At 48.3% G+C, this 21,348-nt stretch overlaps 1 protein-coding gene across 1 annotated transcript; it reads left to right on the forward strand.

Moving 5' to 3' along the window:
• The first annotated feature begins 728 nt into the window (after positions 1 to 728).
• On the forward strand, positions 729 to 13,139 carry LOC102268728 (butyrophilin subfamily 1 member A1). Its single transcript, XM_070360963.1, is given in 11 exon segments — positions 729 to 995; positions 2,248 to 2,342; positions 4,644 to 4,991; positions 6,363 to 6,644; positions 6,761 to 7,165; positions 7,232 to 7,252; positions 7,385 to 7,411; positions 8,445 to 8,471; positions 10,688 to 10,714; positions 11,125 to 11,298; positions 11,301 to 13,139. Coding segments are annotated over 10 exon segments (1,950 nt in total). The 5' UTR covers positions 729 to 995; positions 2,248 to 2,257; the 3' UTR covers positions 11,855 to 13,139.
• The last annotated feature ends 8,209 nt before the right edge of the window (positions 13,140 to 21,348 follow it).

The following is a 21,348-nucleotide window of genomic DNA, read 5'->3' on the forward strand; positions in this document are numbered from 1 at the left end:
GTGTGTGAAAGATGCCCCTCAAGTTTCTGGCAGAGAAAACTGAGTGAACACAGGTGCCCTTTACTAGGTAAAGAAAATGCAGGATGGGATGAGCTGGAGAGGAAAAGCCAATCTCCTTGGGTTTGTTTGTTTTTTTGAGACCAGAGGATCAGGCCTTGCCTGGTATTCACTGGAACCGGGCCAGGAGGGGGTCTGGATGGCTGTACCCAGGCAATGGGTGACACACAATCTTAACAAGCCTTAGGGCACTGTCTGTTCAGCCTGGAGCTGGTCCCGGAAGCTCCTGATATCAGGTTAACCCATGGGGGACCAGGTTGTGAGAGCTCCTGGGTCACCTGTTGGGGAAGAAAAATCAGCCAGGCTGGGGGCCATTCCCTGCGCAGTTTACCAGCCGACATGGAATCGTTTCAGTGGTGAGCAGCTGGTGCAAACAGACCAGCAGGGGCTAGATGTTAGTCTTGGCTGTGCCACCCACGGCCCCGCTTCCAAGGTTAGAAGCCTGCCAACCTGGAGTGGAGCACTTGTCGAGAACAGTCATCGAGTGTGTGTCTATGTGTCCCCCTAAGGGTGGTTTCAGCTTTACTTGAATCCTCTCTCTTGTTGCTGCTCTGATCAGGCTGTTTCCTTCTTGATAACTGGGTGACTGCCCAGAGGGCAGGGCAGAGTCTGCCGGGACTGCTTTTTCCAGGTTTCACTTTGCAATAGTGAAGGAACCAGAGAAGGGCGGACTGAGCTTTCCGGGATCGTTCCCGAGGGTCCCACGGTCTGGTCTCTGCAGACACCCCTGGGCAGGCTCTGCTGCTTCTCTACTCTCCTGGGACCACCTGCCCTCAGACATGAGGAACTCAGACTTGGATTTGTATCAGGATTGGGGCTCTGAGTGACTAACTTCAGGTGTGAATTCTGAGGGCAGATTTGGGGTCTGCCAGGGTCCCTGAACCTTCTCATGCTGCTGAGTTTAGAGACGCCCCTGAAGTCCTGGCCTATCAGAGCAGGTAAGTGGGTTTTGAAGACACTTGTGGGTGAGAAGAGCAAGCAGGGAGCAGCAGGTGGCAGAGGAGGAGGCTGGATGCAGGGGGCGGGGGACCCAGGACCACCACAGGGTGAATCAGGGTTGGTGGTGCTGGATGGTGTCGTGGCCCTGTGTGACCTCATAGGAGACCCCACGAGGCTCCCCACAGGGATGAAGGGGGGGTTGCCATTTCCTTCACAATGCATTTGTTTCAGTGTTACTTGCTGGACTGCACCCACACTAGGGACGTAATATGCTGTTTTCTAATTCCATGTAGTGACTACAAATATAAATTCATGTGATTCTCATGAAAACCTTGAGATGGAAATGCTGTTAATATCCTCATTTGCAGATGAGGAATAACACGAAGATAGTTGAGAAACTTGGCAAACACGGGCCCAGTCTTGGGGGGAGGACTCAGTGCTTAGCCCCCAGTATCTGTCCTTCCCAGGACCCTAAGCTGCCTCCTCCCCCACTTCAAACATTTAATGTTTTGGGGTCTTTTCTCTGACGAGGACTCATTTTTTCACTTCGGCTGCTCTGTTTCCACTGAGATCTCCAACCCCAGTGCAGAAATCTTCTTTAAATTCAGTGTGGATGAGGATTAAGCCCTCTGTGGGGACTGACTGGGCACCTGGGTGCGGGCCTTGTCCTTGGTCCCTGCAGGAAAGGGCTGGGTGGGATTGAAATGCAGGTGAACTAACCCAGCAACAAAGACAGCACACATGCCTCTGAAGGACCCACAGTCCCCTTGAGGAGGACGTTTGTGGGACCCCAAGTGGGAGCTGGCCTGTACTTCACAGTGAGGAGCTGAACCTGGGTCTCTGTCCCCAATTGGTAGACAGGTGTTGCTGGTGGTTGTGAATAATGGGGAGATGCAGGATGGTCCCAGCTCGGGCCCCGGGTGCTGGGAAAGGAAGCACCTGGTGTTCTGGGCAGAGCGGGCTGGGCTGCAGGTGCCATTGGGGTGGGAAGGGAAGGGGGGCAAATGTTTTTTCCCAAGCAAACCTTGTGGTTGTTTATCCCCACAGAGGCTTCCACAGGGCTGGGAGGGGCCCAGGCTCAGTGCTTTCTGGGTGTCAGAGTTGTGGGGAGCCCAGCACCTCATCAGCACAGGGATCCAGTGAGGGGCTCTGCTCCTGCAGGACTGTTTCTGGCCCTGAGCCCTCCTCCCCACTGGGGTCCCTGAGCTCTGGGCCAGCCCTGGGTCTGCCTCCTGCCCTGTGTCTCCCCAGCTCTGAGGAGATGGAGGACTTCTCCCGCGGCTCTGGGCTCTGCCACCTCACCATCCTGCTCCTCCTCCTCCCGCTGCCCACTGGGGGGTCCACAGGTGAGTGTGTCCCCAACCCCTTCCTGTGTGGGTCCTGGGAGCTAGGCTGGCTCTCTCCACCAGCAGTGGGTGGGTATTCGAGGAACCCTTTCTCTAGAATAATTATGATGCTTCCCCAGGCACTAACTGTAATTATATAATTGAGAAGAGTCTCTAAACCATAAAATAAGGGACTTTGACAGTTTCCAATGTGGAGATTATGATGTTTTCAAAAGTCAACTATCAGGACTTGCCTGGGGGCCTAGTGTTTAAGACATCATGCTTCCATTGCAGAGGCATAAGTTTGTAGCTGGTTAGGATGCCTGGTCATGCATGCCTTGCAGCAAAAAAGGCAACTATGAAAAATGTTACCATGGGAGAATGGATACACATATATGTATAGCTGAGTCCCTGTGCTGTCCACCTGAAACTATCACAACATTGTTAAATGTCTCTGTGTTGTGTGCTAAGTTGCTTCAGTCACGTCCAACTCTTTGCAACAGCATGGACTGGGGTCAGCCAGGCTCCTCTGACCACAGGGATCCTCCAGGCAAGAATGCTGGAGTGGGTTGCCATGATCTCCTCCAGGAGATCTACCCAACTCAGGGATCAAACAGAGGTCTCCTGAATTGCATGCAGATTCTTTACCGACTGAGCCACCAGCTATCCTCCAATATAAAATAAAAAGAACAAAAATGTGACAGTAAGAAAGTGAAAGTGTTAGTCACTTGGTAGTGTCGGACTCTTTGCGACCCCGTGGACTGGGGGCCGCCAGGCTCCTCTGACCATGTGGTTTCACCAGGCAAGAATACCGGAATGGGTTGCCATGTCTTCCTGCAGGGGATCTTCCCAATCCAGGGATTGAACCTGGGTCTCCAGCGTTGCAGGCGGATTCTTTACCATCTGAGCCACCAGGGAAGTCCATTAGGTGCTGTACTTGAACAAAACAGACAGATCCTATCTTTATAGAGCTTACAATGTAGAAGGAGGCTGTGAGTAAGAAGTGCACAGAAGACTGTAATTGACAGTTTGTTGTAAGAGATGAGAGGAGGGGCAGTGGAGTAGTGAGGCTGCAGGGAGGCAGCCAGGGGTGGGGAGGTGGGAAGCAGGCACCAGCAGGGAGAGGAGAGGAGAACAAAGACCTGGAGGAGGGGGTGAGTCTGTGACCGTTCCAGTGGAAGGATGGTTTCTGCAGGAGAGAAGAGCCAGTGCAAAGCTGCCTGTGTGCCTGTAATGCTCAAAGGACTGTGGAGGCAAGTCTTGGCTGGAGCAGAGTGTATGAGAGGGAGAGACCAGGAGTAGGAGTCAGGGTAGCCCTGGGCGTCAACCCCAGCGGGCCTGAGGTCCATTGAGGGGACTGAGGAGCCATGGCAAGGCTTTGAGCCGAGTAGGGACAAGGTGTACAGCTGTTAAGAGTGGCCTGTCCTTCATGGTGAGGGGCTGATTGTGGGCCCTCACCCCATGGGAGTGGGGAGAGGAGACCCAGGGAGCTCAGTGTACCATTGTCCTCTACGTGATAGACAATGGTGACTCAGACCAACTCTGAGCAGCTGAAATCTTTCTTTGGAGATCTAGCAGGGCTGTCTCACACAGGGGTCATGTTGTGACCCATCCACCAGGTCTCAGAAGGACAAAGGCTCTGGGAAGATGTCAGTGGGGTGGATATGGGTTCCTGTGGGTGATGAGAAGAAAGGCAGCTTTTTAACGAAAATAGCATTCAGATCTGGGTTTTAGTGCACGTTTGAGCCGAAGAGAAAGTCATGAACACACATGATAAAGTTAGGGCTGGAATAGAGTAGCCCCGGGTGTGGCTGGTGATCAAGAATTTCTGACCTAGAGCCCGAGTATGTTCTTTGTTCAGAGTTCAGTCCTGCCCAAGGAGTGGGGGGCAGGATAGAGCTGTGGTTCTCAATGTGTGGTCCATGGAGCATCAGTATCAGCCTCCCAGGGACGGTTTATAAAGGCATATCCTTGGGTCCACCCCAGACCTACTATATCAGAAGGTGTACTGGGGGTGGAGGGGGTCCCTGCCAGTTGTGATTCCCCTGATCTCATGACGATTCTGTTGCATATTCACACTGAGGGCCTTCACAGAAGGGCCTGGGGACAGGAGAACAGGAGAGTGAGGGATTCTCCTTGAAACTGTTTCTGGGTCACAAAAATGTGATCAGAGATGTTGCCCAGATTCAGAGTCATCAAGCTCCATCCATCAGTCCCGTGGTCATCTCATCCGAGACTGGGGCCTTCCCACCTGATGCTGTGTGTCCCCTGCCCTCGGTCTGCATCTTTCCTGCTCTCTCACTGCCGTCTCTGTGTTCACAGAGAAGTTCCGGGTGACTGGCCCTTTGGACCCCATCGTGGCAGTGCTGGGTGGGGAAGCTGTGCTGCCGTGCTCCCTATTTCCAGCTGTGAGTGCAGAGGACATGGAGCTGAGGTGGTTCCGCTCCAAGTCTTTGGAAACCGTGTTCGCCTATCAGAACCGACAGGAGCAGAAGGAGGAGCAGATGGCTCCTTACGCAGGGCGGACCTCGCTGGTGGGGGACCGCCTCAACCAGGGATATGCTGCCGTGCGCATCCAGAGGGTCCAGGCTTCTGACAATGGGCTGTACACCTGCTTCTTCAGAAAAGGACACTTCTATGAAGAGGCTGGTTTGGAGCTGAAGGTGGCAGGTTGGTGACTTGGGTAACTAGATTAGCGTTTTGGGGTGTTGGAACTGGGAGGGATCTGAAAGATAAAATTCAGCTCCACATTTATCACAGGAGGAAGGGAAGCTCTTTGATCCATTCATTCATTCAGTGCAAATATATAGAGTCCCTCCTATGTGTCTGGGCTTCCCAGGTGGCTCTGTGGTAAAGAATCCACCTGCAATGCAGGAGACATGGATTCTATCCCTGGGTTGGGAAGATCCCCTGGGGGAGGAAATGGCAACCCACTTCAGTATTCTTGCCTGGAGAATCCCATGGACAGGGGAGCCTGGAGGGCTACAGTCCATATGGTCGCAAAGAATCGGATCCGACTGAAGCGACTGAGCATGCACATACTATGTGTCTGATCCTTTCTAAGCACCTTGGATGCATCAGAGAACGTAATAAAGATTCCTGTTGTTATGAGTGTATATTCTCAAGTGGATGATCAAGCAGTCACAATGAAGAAACAGATTATAGGTGATGTTAGAATGTGGTAAGTGCTGAGGATGAGAAGCCGAGTGGAACAGGGGAAGGGGGAGGACCAAGGGTTGGGAGTGAGGCCAGGCTGCAGTGTTACACAGTGGCGCAGGCCGGTCCTGATGGAGAATGTGTATCTGAACGTAGACTGGAAGGAGGGATTCAGCGTCTTGGACATCTGAGGGTTGCAAGTTCAAAGGGGAGGGAATAGCCAACCTTAATGGCCTGGGGAGGGTGTGTGGCTGGTGTGTTCTAGGGACACCTGGGGTCCTCATAGCTGGTGGGAGTGAGTGAAGGGACAGGGTGTTCAGAGGGGACAAGAGTGTGGCAGACAGGGACAGGGACTGGATATAAAGATGAGTGGAGATGTGGGAATATTTTCACAATCAAGCCATCAGAGATGGGGCCAAAGCACATATTAGTTCTGGAATTATGAGTTTGAAGTCTATGTGAGGAGTCCATGTGGAGGTAAACCTGAGGATAGAAGGAAGCGGAGTTCAGGGCATAGGGGTGTCAGCTGACCTAATTTTCCTGGCGATTTACAAAGAGAGGCAGTGGGTGTGGAAGCAGATGCCCTGGGAGAGTGTGAGGTGAGGAGAGCAAGGATAAGGGTGGACCTGGGACCACATTCCTCCCCCTGTTTACACGGCATCAGCCCTTCCACTTGCACGACTGGGGAGAAGGGGCCCAGCCCTCTGAAACCCTGGGGATCCCCATGCTCCTTCCTTCTGTTCCCCGAGGCAAGGATGCCTCCTTGTTCCCTGTGGGAGCAGGCTGCCCCCAGAGCCCCCAGAATGCCAAGTGCAGGGCGCCCCCTGGAGTTGTGCACACGTAGGCACCGCTGGGTCCCTGGGCTCTACATCTTGCCTCCCGCAGGTGTGGGCTCTGCCCCTCAGGTGCGCATCACAGGGCCTGAGGAAGATGGGGTCCGCGTGGTGTGCACAGCCTCGGGGTGGTTCCCGAAGCCCCAGGTGCAGTGGAGAGACCTCAGTGGAGAGAAGTTCCTGGCGTTCTCTGAAGCCCACACCCAGGATGCTGAAGGGCTGTTCAGCGTGGAGGCGGCGCTGGTGGTGAGAGACAGCTCTGTGGAGAACGTGACCTGCTCCATCCTCAACCCTGTCCTGGGCCGGGAGAAGGCCATGGCCATTTTCATCCCAGGTCAGAGGTGCTCCCGGCTTCCAGCAGGGCTGGAGGAGGGGGCCGGGTGTTCCTGGGTGTTCCGGGCTGCGCTGTCCTGGGCAGGAGTCCTGACGGGGTGTCTGGCTGGGCCACAGAGCCCTTCTTCCCCCAGGCCTCTCCCTGGAAGGTGGCTTTCTCGGTGAGCCTGACTGTGCTGGTGATCTTGCTCCTTGGGGCTGGATGTTACACCAAGAGAGAACATTCCATGAAGATGCAGGTGAGGGGAGAAAAGGAGACTCTGTGCCAGACTAGCGAGCAGGACCGTCAGACAAAGGAGGAAGTGCTGAAGGACGCAGGTAAGGCAGGACAGGGGTCAAGGCTGGTGAATGTGGCAGCTGGTGCTGAGAGGGATGCGCTGACCACAGGGCCTGAGTCCAGGGCTCTGGGGAAATCCCAGTCCAGAGCAGGTGGCTGGGGAGACCTGGGTGGACATCTGGAGCTGGGGAGGCTCCAATGGGTCTGCAGTTGGAATGTCTTCGCCAGGGGTTACACACAGAGAGGTGGTATTTGTGAATCTTTTTCTTAGGGAGTGGAGTTCATGCTTTTTTGTTTTCACTCTCTTTCAGCTAAATTTCAGGAAGAACTAGGTAAGCTCTACTTTTCCTCTTGAGCTCTCTGCATCCCCTCCACAGGATACATTCTGGTTCTTAGCGTGTCTCACTGGTTCAGACATTTCTGGTTCTTAGAAAACACCTGTTTTCTTGTGTTTTGCTTTTCAGAGAGGAGGAAATCTGCTTACCTGGCTGGTGAGTGACTCTCCAGATGTCCTTGGGTCTGTCTTACCTGTGCCAAGGTGTTCTTTTCCTTGTTTGTGTCTAGACATGTGGACCCCCTTTTGTGGGGTGGAAGTGGAGGCTGGGGGAGGCAGAACCCAGCTCCTAGGCCCCTCGCAGACCTGGGCTGGCAGGAAGCTTGGGTCTGATGGTGACCTTAGAATTTCTCACGCACCCTGGGTCTTATTCTAACCCTGATCAACCTGGAAATTACTGATAGCTTTGTAGCCTGAATGCATCTGGTTTTTGATCAGTACCTGAGGGCCACATGCCCTGAGATTTCACAGAAGGAGCTACACAAACAAATGGTGATTAACTTTGTGTGTGGCCTCCTTCCTCTATCCCAGCACACCATCCAGGGCAAGTCTCTTCTCTCCAGTTCCTCAAGATGATGATCAGAAAGTGATTGAGGGCTGATTGATACCTGGGCTGACGATGCATGGAAAAGTCATGGGCTGCCCAGAAAAATGACATGTATATCTAGAATGATTTCCTCTGGGAATGCTTGGCCAGTTTTACCTTGGAGTTGGCCTTGTATCTATGTTCTTTTAAAATTCCTGCTTCATGTCAATTTTTCATATATATATTTTCCCAGAAAATACTGATGCAATAATTACTTGTTAGAATTGTGGAGTAATTTATACTTTTTTCCTCTAAAATCTATTCAAACAAATAGCTTCTGAGCCTGAGTAGCAACATGGAGTAACAGGTGAAACAGGAGTTTTGAAGGATTTTGAAGGAGGAGCAACTAGGTGAACTAGCCAAACGTCACGCAGCAGGGGACAGCGGTGGAAGTCATTCCAGAGTGCTGCAGGCTTCTGACCTGTGCTCCAGGGGATTCCCCACCACACCTGCTGTCTGCACGTGGCTGGAAGTCACCTATTCTCCAGCCTCTTCCCAGTGTAGTTAGTCTCACCTGCAGAGCAGAGGGGAGGCAACGGCCAATAGATTCACACCGAGCAGGTTTCTTCTGGCTGAGGTCTCACCAGAGTGTGTTCCCTTTCAGCCTGGAGGAAGGCGCAGCTGTATGCAGGTAAGTGGCTGTGAGTTCCTGTGGCCTCCCCTCCCAACCTAGACTCTGCCCCCTTCTCCCTGAGGGGACCCCACAGCAGGGTGGGGTAGTGTCCTTGGTCTTCTTGGCACCTTTGTAGCCTCCACCTGGAGACTGCAGGGACTCCTCGGCACACAGATGTGCCTCCATCCTGCCCGTGCTCTACTGCAGGGCACGGTCAGGGTTAGCAGCACCCTCCCAAACACCTGGTGCAACGGGGATTTCTTGTGACAGTGACAGCGGAGGGGTCAGTGGTGAGGAGGGACGGCAGCAGGGAACGACCGTGTGGATCAGGGATCGCTCATCTCTGGAAGATGTCAGAAGTCATGCTCGCTTGCTTATGGGAGCCTTGGTTTGAATCCTTCTCTCTTTGGCTCTAGTTTTGGTTTCCCTGTTTCTCCCTGGTCCTCTGCAATATTGGTCTTCTCTCTGCTTCCTCATGCTCTGACCCCATGTCCAGGCTGGCTTTCATCCTCCACGCCTCCTTGGTTGATGAGGAGCAGGTGTTCTGACTCTGGGGTCCACCACCTCTGGGATATGTATGGACTCCTTGGATGAGGGTGTGAAAGATCTGAAATTATATGGAAAATCCCAAGTGTGTTTTTTTGCCATAAAACCAAAAATGTAACATATGATGGATTATTCACGACCATCATCTTCCATTTTAGAAGAATATTTGTCTGAAGGGCTCAGGTTCCTCCTCCCCTTTTCAGGGTTAATATAGAAGATTGGAAAAGGAGACAGTGAGAGAGGTTAAATTGCTTCTTGGAGAAGGGGTAGGGGAACAAATCATGGAAGAAAAGGTCAGGAGGAAGAGAGGAGGAGATATGAAGGAAATATAGGAATGTGTGGGGGAAATGCCCTGTAGAGGTTTTGAGTGGACAGAGTGACTGAAGAGAGGCCAAAGGTCAGAAGGTCAAAAGTCACAGCCACGTGGTGTGAATCTGAGACGTGCCCTGAGAGTTTGCAAGGTTCATGACATGAAATGTAATGGACTCCTTGAGTCTTCTTTAAAATATTTCAGAGAAACTTACATTCCTAAGCCCTTTTTAGGTAACCATATAATGAGTTTGCCTCTGATAATGAGACCATCTGCACCTCCCAGAGGAGCTGGGCAGGTGTGTGGTTGCAGGGATGCTCGTGCAGTGAGGGTGGTCTCGAGGACCCTTAGCAGTGGGGTGAGTGAAGGCTCTGCGCCCTCTGAGCCTCTGTCATAGGCCCTGTTCCTGCTTGGAATGCTCCTGTTTAGGGTCAGGAATACAGAACTGTGAGAGAAACTGGGGAACCCAGAGGGTGACGGAGGCCTGGGCACCAGATGGGTGAGAAGCCACCTCAGACGTCTTACTGATTCTTGCAGGGATTTGTTTCTACACAGTGATGATCGTGTAGTCTTCTTTTACCATCCTCACGTTCTCTGCCAAATTTAAGTCGTGTGTATTTTAATGTATACCTTTAATTCTATACCTTTCATTAAAAAAAAAGAAACTGTACCATGATACTAGAATCAGCATTTTTTAATATTTTCACCATATGCCATGTCTATAGGGATGGTTTTGTTCCTACAAAAATGGAAGGAGAAGTTATTCATGTTTCATCTTTTCAGCGCTTGTCATGCTTCCTTATTTGAACGTCTCTCTCCCTCTCTGGAAACCTCTGCATGGTCTTCTACCTGGGTCAGATTTCTCCAGTGCTGTGCGCTGAGCTCTCTTCTCTCCTGGCACATAGTCATGCTCCAAGTTCAGCTTAGCCAGTTGTATTCTCTCTACCCATGGCTCAGGGACAACCTGCAAGCTCAGCCGGATCATTTCTTCACTTGTGAACGAAAGCTTTTATCTCCCCAATTCTTTCTCTAGAAAACCTATCTTTCATTATAGATATGTGGCAAGGGCCTTGAGAAAGAATAATTTGGTAGGCAAATATGGCAAAGAGCTTTCTGTTCAGGTCAGTCTCCAGCTTCTCAATCCCTGAGTATTAAGGTTTATGGCTCGGTCTTCAACAAAAGGTTGCAAAATGATCATTCTGTGTGTGTGTGAGTGTGTGTGTATAAAAGAGCAATAAATGTATGAAGCGAATATTTCCAAACTGTTTTCCAACAAATTCTTCATTAGCAGCTTCAGTACCCACCCTAGGTACCCACCCTAATGTGTGTTTTATAGTCTTCGTGAAACCCTGATACGAAATGTGTGTTTTCCTTGTAGATTGGCGGAAGGAGGAGTTCCAGGAATGTGAGTGACTTTGTGTTTTTTCTGGATTTTCCTACTGCTGTCCCCATGGTCTCAGTCCTTCAGTCCTCAGTGGTGATAGAGATGCTGGCACCATCAATAGCGTGGGGTGGGATGTGGTGGTGACAGTCACACACAGGTGGGGCTGATGACTTTGGCTGATATTGAATGCTAAATAGACATCCTTCAGCCCTTGAAGAGCAGGCTGGTCCTCAATGGCTCTGTGACGTATCTCACCCTGAAATCAGTCTTGGGGGTCCATTTCCTGCTTGGAGGCCCATCGACTTGAATCACAAGTTCCTATTGTCAGGGTGTTTAGCCTTCCTCCCATGCAGCTGGGATTCCGGGTTGAGGGGTGGTTGTGTGTTCTTGGGGAGGGGAGGACCTTGAATGATAGACAACTTTCTCTGCAGGGCCTGTCACTCTGGATCCAGGATCTGCCCATTCAGACCTTGTCGTCTCTCATGAAAAGACAAGTGTGACCTTGAAGGCCTCCTGTGTGAACACTGCAGATACATGCAGTGTACTGGGCTTTGAGGGCATCACATCAGGGCGCTGTTACTGGGAGGTGGAGATCAGGGATGGAGACCAAAGCGGTGGGCCCTGGGGGTCTGTGGGGAAGGTGTAAACAGGAAAGGTTGGTACACAGAGTCCCCAGATAAGGGGTTCTGGGCTGTGGGGAGATTTGAAAGAGGATATTGTGCCTGTACTGTACCTCAGACTCTGCTATCCCTCATGCAGGCTCCCCACCCCAGGCTTAGGGTAGGGGTGTTCCTGGACCACCAGGAAGGGGACGTCTCCTTCTACAACATGACTGATGGCTCCCACATTTTCTCCTTCCCTCAGGCTTCCTTCTCTGGGACTCTCTTTCCATACTTCATGATTAGGTCAGGAGACGTGTCCATGACCATCTGCTCCAAGGTGGGAGGGTCTGAGGGGCTCCCTGTTGCCCTTAGCAATCCTTCTCTGGAGGAGCCTGTGAGCCTCCCAGGGGCGGGGTTCAGCTCAGGCTCTGGTGCTGATGGTCTCCCCGGGGCCGAGTCTCCATTGCTCCCTGAAAGCCAGAGCCTGTGTCCCCTTAGGACCTGTCACTGTCCTGGACCCTCGCTGTGGCTCTTCCTGGAGCTTCAGACTCCCTTGTGACAGAGGCCTCTGAGGTGCAGCCTGGATGGCTGGGGGGTCTTGTCCCCCTGCTCTGGAGACAGACTCCTGGGCCTGTGGTTATAACAAATGTCAGTTCATGCCATGGACTCAGGTTTGGGAAGCTAGACGTGGACTGTTTCTGAATTAGTTTTGATTAGGCTGTAGTTTGCCATGGGAAGTCAATTTTCTGGTGGTAATAAATTTTTTTAATGCTTTTTAGAAGAAAATTATTTTTATTTATTTATTTGGCTGCACCAGGTCTTGGTTGTAGCATGTGACCTCTTAGTTGCGGCATGTAGGATCTAGTCCCTGACCAAGGATGGAACCCAGACCCCTTGCATTGGGAACACAGAGTCAGCTACTGGACCACCAGGGAAGTCCCTTTTATGGTGTTTATACACCATTTGGTTATTAAAGGGCACAAGAGCTGAATCACTCTGCAGAATAAAAGGGTGTTATTTTATTGAATCAGTGCCGAGGAACCCAGAACCGAAGGTGGGTCTCCAGTTGTATTTATGAGGATCCAGAGTCTGACCAGAAGCATTGGCTATCCAGAATCTTGCAGGGAAATGGATGGCTGATGAATTTTAGAGGAGTTAGCATTCTACTTTATATACTTCCTATTCTGGAGTGGATGAAACTCACCTATTTTTATCAACCTCAGTAGATTTCTGTGAAAGAAGGAGAAGGATCTGGGTTTTTCTGTAGTGTCTGCATCAGGAGGAAAGAAAGAACTGCTACCAGGATTAAGGTGTGAGTGAAGACAAGAGTTTTCAGAGGCAGGTGCATTGCAGAGAGCTCTGACCGTGAGCTCGATTCTAGTAATCAGTGTATTGCCTCTTAGTACCTCCAAGTCCTATGGTAAAGAGCAGAAAAGGAAGCAGGACTCTGAGGGACCCAGACCTTTGGAGATTTGCTCAAGCTCCTTAAATTTCACAGGTGCCTGGGGAGTAAGCCCACGGGCTGTGGTTCTGCTTCACTGAAGATGTAGAATGGCTGCTGTAGGTCCTAGTTGGATAGGCACTACGCAATTTCTGATTGTTTGTGTGTGTTTGTGTGTGTGTGCACAAACTACTTTATTCAACTCATTTAAAGGGGGAACAGTAGCTGTTACAACCTGTTCACAGAAGAATTCAAAGTACTACCTATTGATAGATTAAAGTGTGCTTAAATTTATTTACAAATAGATGCAAAACTGGTCAATATTTAAGAAGGTATAACTGGACTCCACTGAATGCAATTTGGAATTCTATGGAATTGTTCTGATAGTTTCTGAAATGCTTATTTTTAAAGAAGCCATCTTTTATTACCCACTCCTCTATCATTCTTGAAATCTTTTCCTTGTATTGCAAAAAATATATATTCATTTAAAACCTGGAAATATTCACTTTGCTGAATATTTATGAATATATGTAGAAACATATAACATTGTAAATCAACTCTTCTTTAAAATATTATTTAAAAAAATCCTGTAATTAGACAAATGTAAGGTGTCATGTTGGAGTAGGAAATTGCAACCCACTCCAGTATTCTTGCCTGGGAAATCCCTTGGTCAGAGGAGCCTGGAGGGCTACAGTCCACAGGGTCTCAGAGATTAGACACGACTGAGTGGCTGAGCACAGCACAGCACGGTGTAGGACATGAACCACTTTCCTCCTCAACTCAGCATATTTATTTCTCACTGCTTTTCCTGATGAGACAATAATTAAGCTATCCTTCAAATTGCTCTTTGAACCAGCTTTATAATTGTAGCAGTTCCATAATGGATTAATTCTCTGAATAAATTCTTTGACTTCTCTACTTGTCTAAGAGGCATGTATATGACTTTATGAAAATTATGTATTTTTATAATTTAAAAATTAATGAACAATTTTATGTTAAATATAAGCAAAACCCTTTTAATACAGATAATCTTAAGGCTAAGTACATTGCAAAAATCCAATGTTAGTGAATAAAAATAGGAAACTGAAATAACAGGTATAATATACCTAAATATTCTTCCCCCACAGATTGGAAGAGAAGCCTGAAAAGACACACAGACTTTTCTAGATGCCCCAGAGAAGGCTGGGGTTTGGATCTTTATTCTAAGTTGAAAGCTTCTTGTATTCATGGATCCCTTTCTCATTATTTATTTACTGGCTGTGCTGGGACTTCCTTTTTGTGTGAGGGCTTTCTCTAGTTGCAACAAGTAGGGGCTACTCTTTAGTTGCGGTGCCCGGGCTTCTCACTGTGGTGGCTTCTCTTATTGTGGAGCACGGCCTCTGGGGCGCACGGGCTTTAGAAGGGGCAGCATGTGGTCTCAGTAGTTGCAGCTCCCGGGCTCTAGAGCGCAGGCTCAGTAGTTGTAGAGCACGGGCTTAGTTGCTCTGGGGCATGTGGGATCTTCCTGGATCAGGGATCAAAGCCATGTCACCTTTGTCAATTCAGTTCAGTTCAGTCACTCAGTCGTGTCTGACTCTTTGCGACCTCATGGACTGCAACACGCCAGGCTTTCCTGTCCATCACCAACTCCCAGAGTTTACTCAAACTCATGTCCATTGAGTTGGTGATGCCAGCTCATCCTCTGTCGTCCCCTTCTCCTCACACCTTCAGTCTTTCCCAGCATCAGGGTCTTTTCCAACGAGTCAGTTCTTCGCATCAAGTGGCCAAAGTATTGGAGTTTCAGCTTTAGCTTCAGTCCTTCCAATGAATATTCAGGACTGATTTCCTTAGGATGGACTGGTTGGATCTCCTTTCACCTTTGTAGCCTTGGTAGGAAGGTGGATTCTTTACCACTGAACCACCAGGGAAGCCCTTGATTCTTTTCAAGTGCTGAGGTGATTTTTAAAGTTTAAAGATGCGTTTTTTGGTTTATCATAAATCTGTGTATAATAGTATATGTTTTACTGTACATTTTACATGTTTATGTTTACCTTATGCACAAGTATGGGGCAGTACTTTATGAGCAACGTAACCAACTTTCAAGGGTTATTTTTTCCATATACAAGACTTGCCTGCCCAAGAATCAACTTTCTTGTATAAGATGGGACTCCACTCCCTTGACAATTCCATGGAGAAACAGATTTATTTTTCTGGTTTATCTTCCCTGAACTCTATTTCTGCTTCATTGCTACACATCCAGTTGAAACTCAGGCTCTCTCTGCAGTCTCAATGGAGTATCTTCACTGTTTGGCCCCATAGAATCCTGTTCCTTACCTTTGACACAGTTATACCAATTTGCAGTCGGTCCTGATAATTTTGAGTGATGTTCATTTCCAGAATGTAAGTTTCATGGAGGAGGGCAGGTTCTCCCAAAGACTGGGGATTCTCTGATGTCACGTTGTTGTTCAGTCATCCAGTTGTGTCCGACTCTTTGCGATCCCATGGACGGCAGCACGCCAGGCCTTCCTGTCCCTCACCAGCTCCTGAAGTTTGCTCAAGCTCATGTCCATTGCATCGGTGATGCCATCTAGCCTTCTCATCCTCTGACACCCTCTTCTCCTTCTGACCTCAATCTTTCCTAGCATCAGGAACTTTCCCAATGAGTCCGCTGTATACATCAGATAACCAAAATACTGGAGCTTTGGCTTCAGCATTAGTCCTTCCAGTGAGTATTCAGGGTTGATTTCCTTTAAGATTGAGTGGTTTGATCTCCTTGCTGTCCAAAGGACTCTCAGGAGTCTTCTCCAGCAGCACAGTTTGAAGGCATCAGTTCTTTGGCACTCTGCCTTCTTTATGGTCCAGCTCTCATAGTCGTATGTGACCACTGAGAAGACCATAGCCTTGACTATATGGACCTTTGCCGGCAGAGTAATATCTCTGGTTTTCAACACACCGTCTAGGTTTGTCATTGCTTTCCTGCTGAGAAGCAATCGTCTTCCAGTTTCATGGCTGCAGTCACCATTTGCAATGATTTTAGAGCCCAAGAAGAGGAAATGTATCACTACTTCCACCTTATCTTCTTCTGTTTGCCATGAAGTAATGGGACCAGATCTTAGTTTTTAAAAATACTGTTTAAAGCTAGCTCTTTCACTCTCCTCCTTCTGCTGTCATACAGAGGCTCAAAATAAATGTTTATTAAATGAATATATTTGTCATACAAAGACAAACATCATATGGCATTGCTTATATATGGAATGTGAAAAAATGGTAGAAATGAACTGATTTACAAAGGAGAAATACAGTGACAGACGTAGAAAACAAACTTATGATTACCTGTGGAGAAAGTGATGGGGGAGGGATAAATTGGGAAACTGAGATTGACATATGTACACACACTTATGTATAAAATAGATAACTAATAAGGACCTACTGTGTAGCATAGAGAAGTCTACTCAGTATTCTGTAATGACCTATATGTGAAAAAAATCTAACAAAGAGAGGATATATGTATATGTATAAACAGGTACTCTAGCCACTATGGAGAACAGTGTGGAGATTCCTGAAAAAACTGGAAATAGAACTGCCTTATGATCCAGCAATCCCACTGCTGGGCATATACACTGAGGAAACCAGAAGGGAAAGAGACACGTGTACTCCAATGTTCATCGCAGCACTGTTTATAATAGCCAGGACATGGAAGCAACCTAGATGTCCATCAGCAGATGAATGGGTAAGAAAGCAGTGGTACATATACACAATGGAGTATTACTCAGCCGTTAAAAAGAATACATTTGAATCAGTTCTAATGAGGTGGATGAAACTGGAGCCTATTATACAGAGTGAAGTAAGCCAGAAAGAAAAACACCAATACAGTATACTAATGCATATATATGGAATTTAGAAAGATGGTAACAATAACCCTGTATATGAGACACCAAAAGAGACACTAATGTATAGAACAGTCTTTTGGACTCGTGGGAGAGGGAGAGGGTGGGATGATTTGGGAGAATGGCATTGAAACATGTATAATATCATATATGAAACGAATCACCAGTCCAGGTTCGATGCACGATACTGGATGCTTGGGGCTGGTGCAATGGGATGACTCAGAGGGATGGTACCCAGAGGGAGGGAGGAGGGAGGAGGGCTCAGGATGGAGAACACGTGTATACCTGTGGTGGATTCATTTTGATATATGGCAAAACCAATACAATATTGTAAAGTTAAAAAAAAATAGGTACTCTTTGTTGCACTGTGGAAACTAATGCAACATTGTAAATCAACCTTACTCCAATAAAAATTAAAACATGAATTATTAAAAAAATTTAAAAAGTGTTGAAACAATGAACAAACAGAACAAATGCAATGTTCTAAAATTGTAGTAAAATGACAAGTGAATATAACTAACCCCATAAAAATCAAGGCAACAAAGATTTGAGCTAAAATACTGAACTTTAAAAAATAAAGAATTTGTTTGTATATTGAATGTATATGTTTTCTTTTTTGTATTGATGCTGAGTTCAGGTTAAATCTGTGGCCCATTTCTAAGAAGTGTAATTATAATATACTCTCACAGGACTTTATCTTACATTTCCATCCTTGTTTTTTTTAATCGACTCCTTCTACTTATTTGAGTTTGTATCATTGTTCTGAAATCATTTGTATGAATTGCTCTAAATCTTTACTTAGAATAAGGCAGTTTATAAATAAATACATAACAACTACACTTGAGTGAAATATTTAACTGAGTCATTGGACTTCCCTGATCACTACTTCCTCCGTGTCACTTTCTCCTTTTTGGCTCCTGCAATGCAAGCCCTTCCACTCATCTGTCCCAGCGTCTCTTCTTGGCCCTGGAGGGTCTCTTTGTACCAGCGTTAACACCGTTCCAGTTTCCCAGGATTCTCTCCTCATCTCCCTCTTGATGCTCTATCTGGGAGGTCCTGTTCACACCCCTGAAGTTGGCCCTCCCTCACCTGCTCACGACTTCCTCATCTGCATCTCCTGCTCAGTCCCTTTCTTGAGACACAGAACTGCATTTTCCTCTACCTTCTACCATGTGACTCAAGAGATGGTTTTTGTTTTTTATTAAGAGGAGAGGATAAGCTAAGCCATTTAATTAGTAAACATTTCCAAATTTTATGTAGATTTGAGAATCACCTCTTTGTATAACAATGCAATTCAATGCAAAGTTGTTGAAAATGTCACAGATTCCTCTCATTTTTGTTTGCAGAAGGTTGTTTTCCTCTCTGAATTCTCTTGATGAATGTGCCCAAGATAGAAATCTGAGACTCTTCCTCATGCTTCCTCTTAATTATCACTTTGAGTGTCATCTCTGTCATCTCTCTCTTTCCAAATGTCACATACCTCCTCCCCAGAAGTTTCTGTTTTTGTTTTAGTTGAGAGGCAGAAAGAAGGAGACACAGGGGAGCAAAAGATAATACACAAATGGAATAAAGGCCACTGATGTCCAGTGTGCAGTGTGATGAATTTTTTCGTATGCACATAGCTGAGTAACCACGCCCAGATCATATCGGATAGCTCCCTGGTGTCCCTCTCTAAGTGTCCCCTCAAGCTTCCAGGACCTCCTCATCTGACTTCTGCCACCACAGACGCATTTTGCCTGTGCTTTAACTTCATATATGAGGAATCCTGTAGCCTGCAGTCTTTTGTGTGTGGTTTCCTGTGTCCACGTCCATTTTTCTAACATTCCTTGTCTGCCTCTCCCTCCCTTCGTGTCCTCCTGCGGGGAAGCCGTTTTTTCAGTCCACAGCGCTGGCCACAAGGGGGCAGCAGAACCCGGTGGAACCTGGGCTGATCCAGCAGGGCAGCCCTTCTCTTGGCCCCCAGGTTTCTCCTTATCCCCGTAGCACCTCGTTTCTGGGCTGCCTCTCAAGCGGCTGCTGCAGGTTGATCCTGCTGTCTCCCTCTTTGATACCTGGTGCTTTAGAGAGGATTTCTGGAGTGGAAGATTGGAGCTTGGTCTCCAATTCTGGAGCATGCACTCCTTTTAGTAATGTATTTTCAACAAGCAGCTATCAAGTGTGTGGAAATGTTGTACAGATTCTAAAAACAAACACAAATAGCACATTAAAAAAGAGTAAGATGAAAGGTATTCTAACATTTCTTCTGCCTCCCCTCCTGCCCCCAGATCCCTGGAGCATCTCTGGAGCTGGTTCGCCCCTACCTGGTGGCCCCTGTTTAGGGCTCAGCTGAGCTTTAGTGAGGCCTGGAGCCTGTGGGTTTGACACACATAACTCTGGGCAGGTCCCTTCATGTTGTTGAACCTCTGTCTCTCAGCTGTAAAATGAAGAAAGTAAGACTTTCCTCTGAGGATTATAATAAAGTATGTGATATTCAGAGTAAAATGACTCTGGGCAAACAGTGTGCCCGAGTGTTTGGTGACATCATGCGAGAGCAGGGCCTGGCCTCAGGGCTTTAGCCCACAATTCAGCCTGTGGAGACAAGTGTCCTGACCTGAAGGAACAGGGTGGGCATCCTAGGGACTATTAGAACTGTTGCAGAAGGGGGATCCCTTCCAGGGCCCGAAAATGGCTCTTGTCTAACACTTGGAAATGAATTTTCTGAGGAAACACACGTGCTGACAAAGCAAGAGATTTTATTGGAAAAGGGCGCCCTGGCGGAGAGCAGTAGGGTAAGAGAACCCAGGAGAACTGCTCTGCCGCAGGCTCGCAGTCTCGGGTTTTATGGTGATGGGATTAGTTTCCTGGTTGTCTTTGGCCAATCATCCTGATTCAGAGTCCTTCCTGGTGGCGCACACATTGCTCAGCCAGCGAGAAGGATTCTGGGAGGTAGTTGAACACGTGTGTCAACTTTTGACCTTTCCTGAACTCTTCCGGTTGGTGGTGGGTTATTAATTCCATGTTCCTTACCAGGACCTCCTGTCATAAAACAATTCATGCAAATGGTTACTAGTGTGCCTGGGCAGAGTGGGCGGTTTTCAGTCATTGTTCCTCCCCAAATAGAGCCAGCCTCTCCTGCCTTTCCTGCCCCAGACCTCTCTTCTCTGATTCTCTCAGGGACGGAGGCCAAAGTGTCAGACCTTCAAGTGGTTCTCGGACGTTGGTACTCAAATCCCTCTGAGCAGGACTTGCCTGACTAACCCTTGGCCATGGGTGGGCCTGATCTATGGGATTGGGAGAGTGAGGAAATACTTCCCAGGTCACTGAGTGAGCGTATACTCAGGTCCTGTACTCAGGGCACGTACACAGGTCACTGCCTTGTGGGCAGTACAAACGCTCACACTGTAAATCGTACACTGACATCTCAGTGACTGGGGACATGCATGAGACACTCTGGGCAGACGTGTCCATTCTGGAGTCTGGTCCCGCATGTGCCAGGGTAAATGCAGGGGGATCCCACCCCTTCCTCTTTGTCCTTTTCTTCTCTCCCTTTCTCCTTCCCTCCCTCCCTTTTTCCTTCCTTTCCCCCTGCTCTTTCCTTTCCTACACCCTCTTTCTGTCTGCCTTCTTTCCCTTTAGAACCTTACTGTTGAACCTGAATCTGGCCCCTGTACCCCGACACCATATTAAATTTTGGAAACAGAGTGTTGGGTGAAGTAGAAAATAGTCGCTTTATTGTTTTGTCAGGCAAAGGCGGCCACAGTGGACTAAAGCCCTCAAAACTGTGTGATCCTCCCTGAAGAGGGCAGTGAGGAGTTCTATAGTAATATTTTCAAAAAAAGCATGATCAGCTCGTGGACATTCTTCTGATGGGTTGGTGGTGAGGTGAGTGGGAGTTAGCATCACCAACCTTCTGGTTCCAACTGATCTGGGGTCTCTGTGCTTGTGGTCGGCATTCCATCCTTGTTAAACATTAACATCTCCCCCTGCTGAGGGTTTCAGTATCTCTGAAATAACTCAAAGATATTTTTGTGTGTTTCCTTTGATGGGGAATCAGACCTTGCCTCAAGCCTGCACTACTGTATCTCTTGACTGTTCCTCTCTTATCTCACATCCCCTCTCTTCCTTAATTAACAACCACTTGAACCTGCCTGTTGGACTCAGGGAAGGTCTTGGAGGTTGACTGAATCCTATTTTCTGTAATCAGAGAAATTTGGGGCACAGAAAGGCTTTTGTGCCCAGGAGTCCCACGGAGTCCCGCTTGGTATCATAATCTTTTATTGGTGAAATAAAACATATTATATTCTCTGTAAACCTGTGTGACTCCCCAGTCTCCCTCCTTTACCTTTAGGTATCGCAAAGAGTCGGGCACAACTTGGGGACTGAACAACAACAACAACAATCTCAGGGCTTGGGTGGGAGCAATGCCTTTTCATGTTCCTGGAAGGAATCTCAGACTTCGGAATCAGAGTGGATTGTCTACTCAGAGGATGGTGGAGTCAGTGGCATGGGCCAGGTGGACTCTGCAGCTGAGCTCTGGGTGGGCTGGGCAGCACACACTCTCGGGAAGGACTGAGTGACCTAAGGGTGTCCTGAGCTGCCTTTGCTGGGAATTCCAGTTTTGGAGATGACAGCCTGTGGTGGGAGGGCCTCTCCTTCCTCAGCAGAAGGACAGAAGTGCAGGTTCAGAGGAAGGTCATGGCTCCCAGTGTTTCCTTGGGCTCCGCCAAGCAGGCTTCCACGGTAGACCTTGCCCACCAGCCAGGATAT

The sequence above is a fragment of the Bos mutus genome, chromosome 23, assembly GCF_027580195.1.
Source record: "Bos mutus isolate GX-2022 chromosome 23, NWIPB_WYAK_1.1, whole genome shotgun sequence".
NCBI classification, from domain to species: Eukaryota; Metazoa; Chordata; class Mammalia; order Artiodactyla; family Bovidae; genus Bos; species Bos mutus.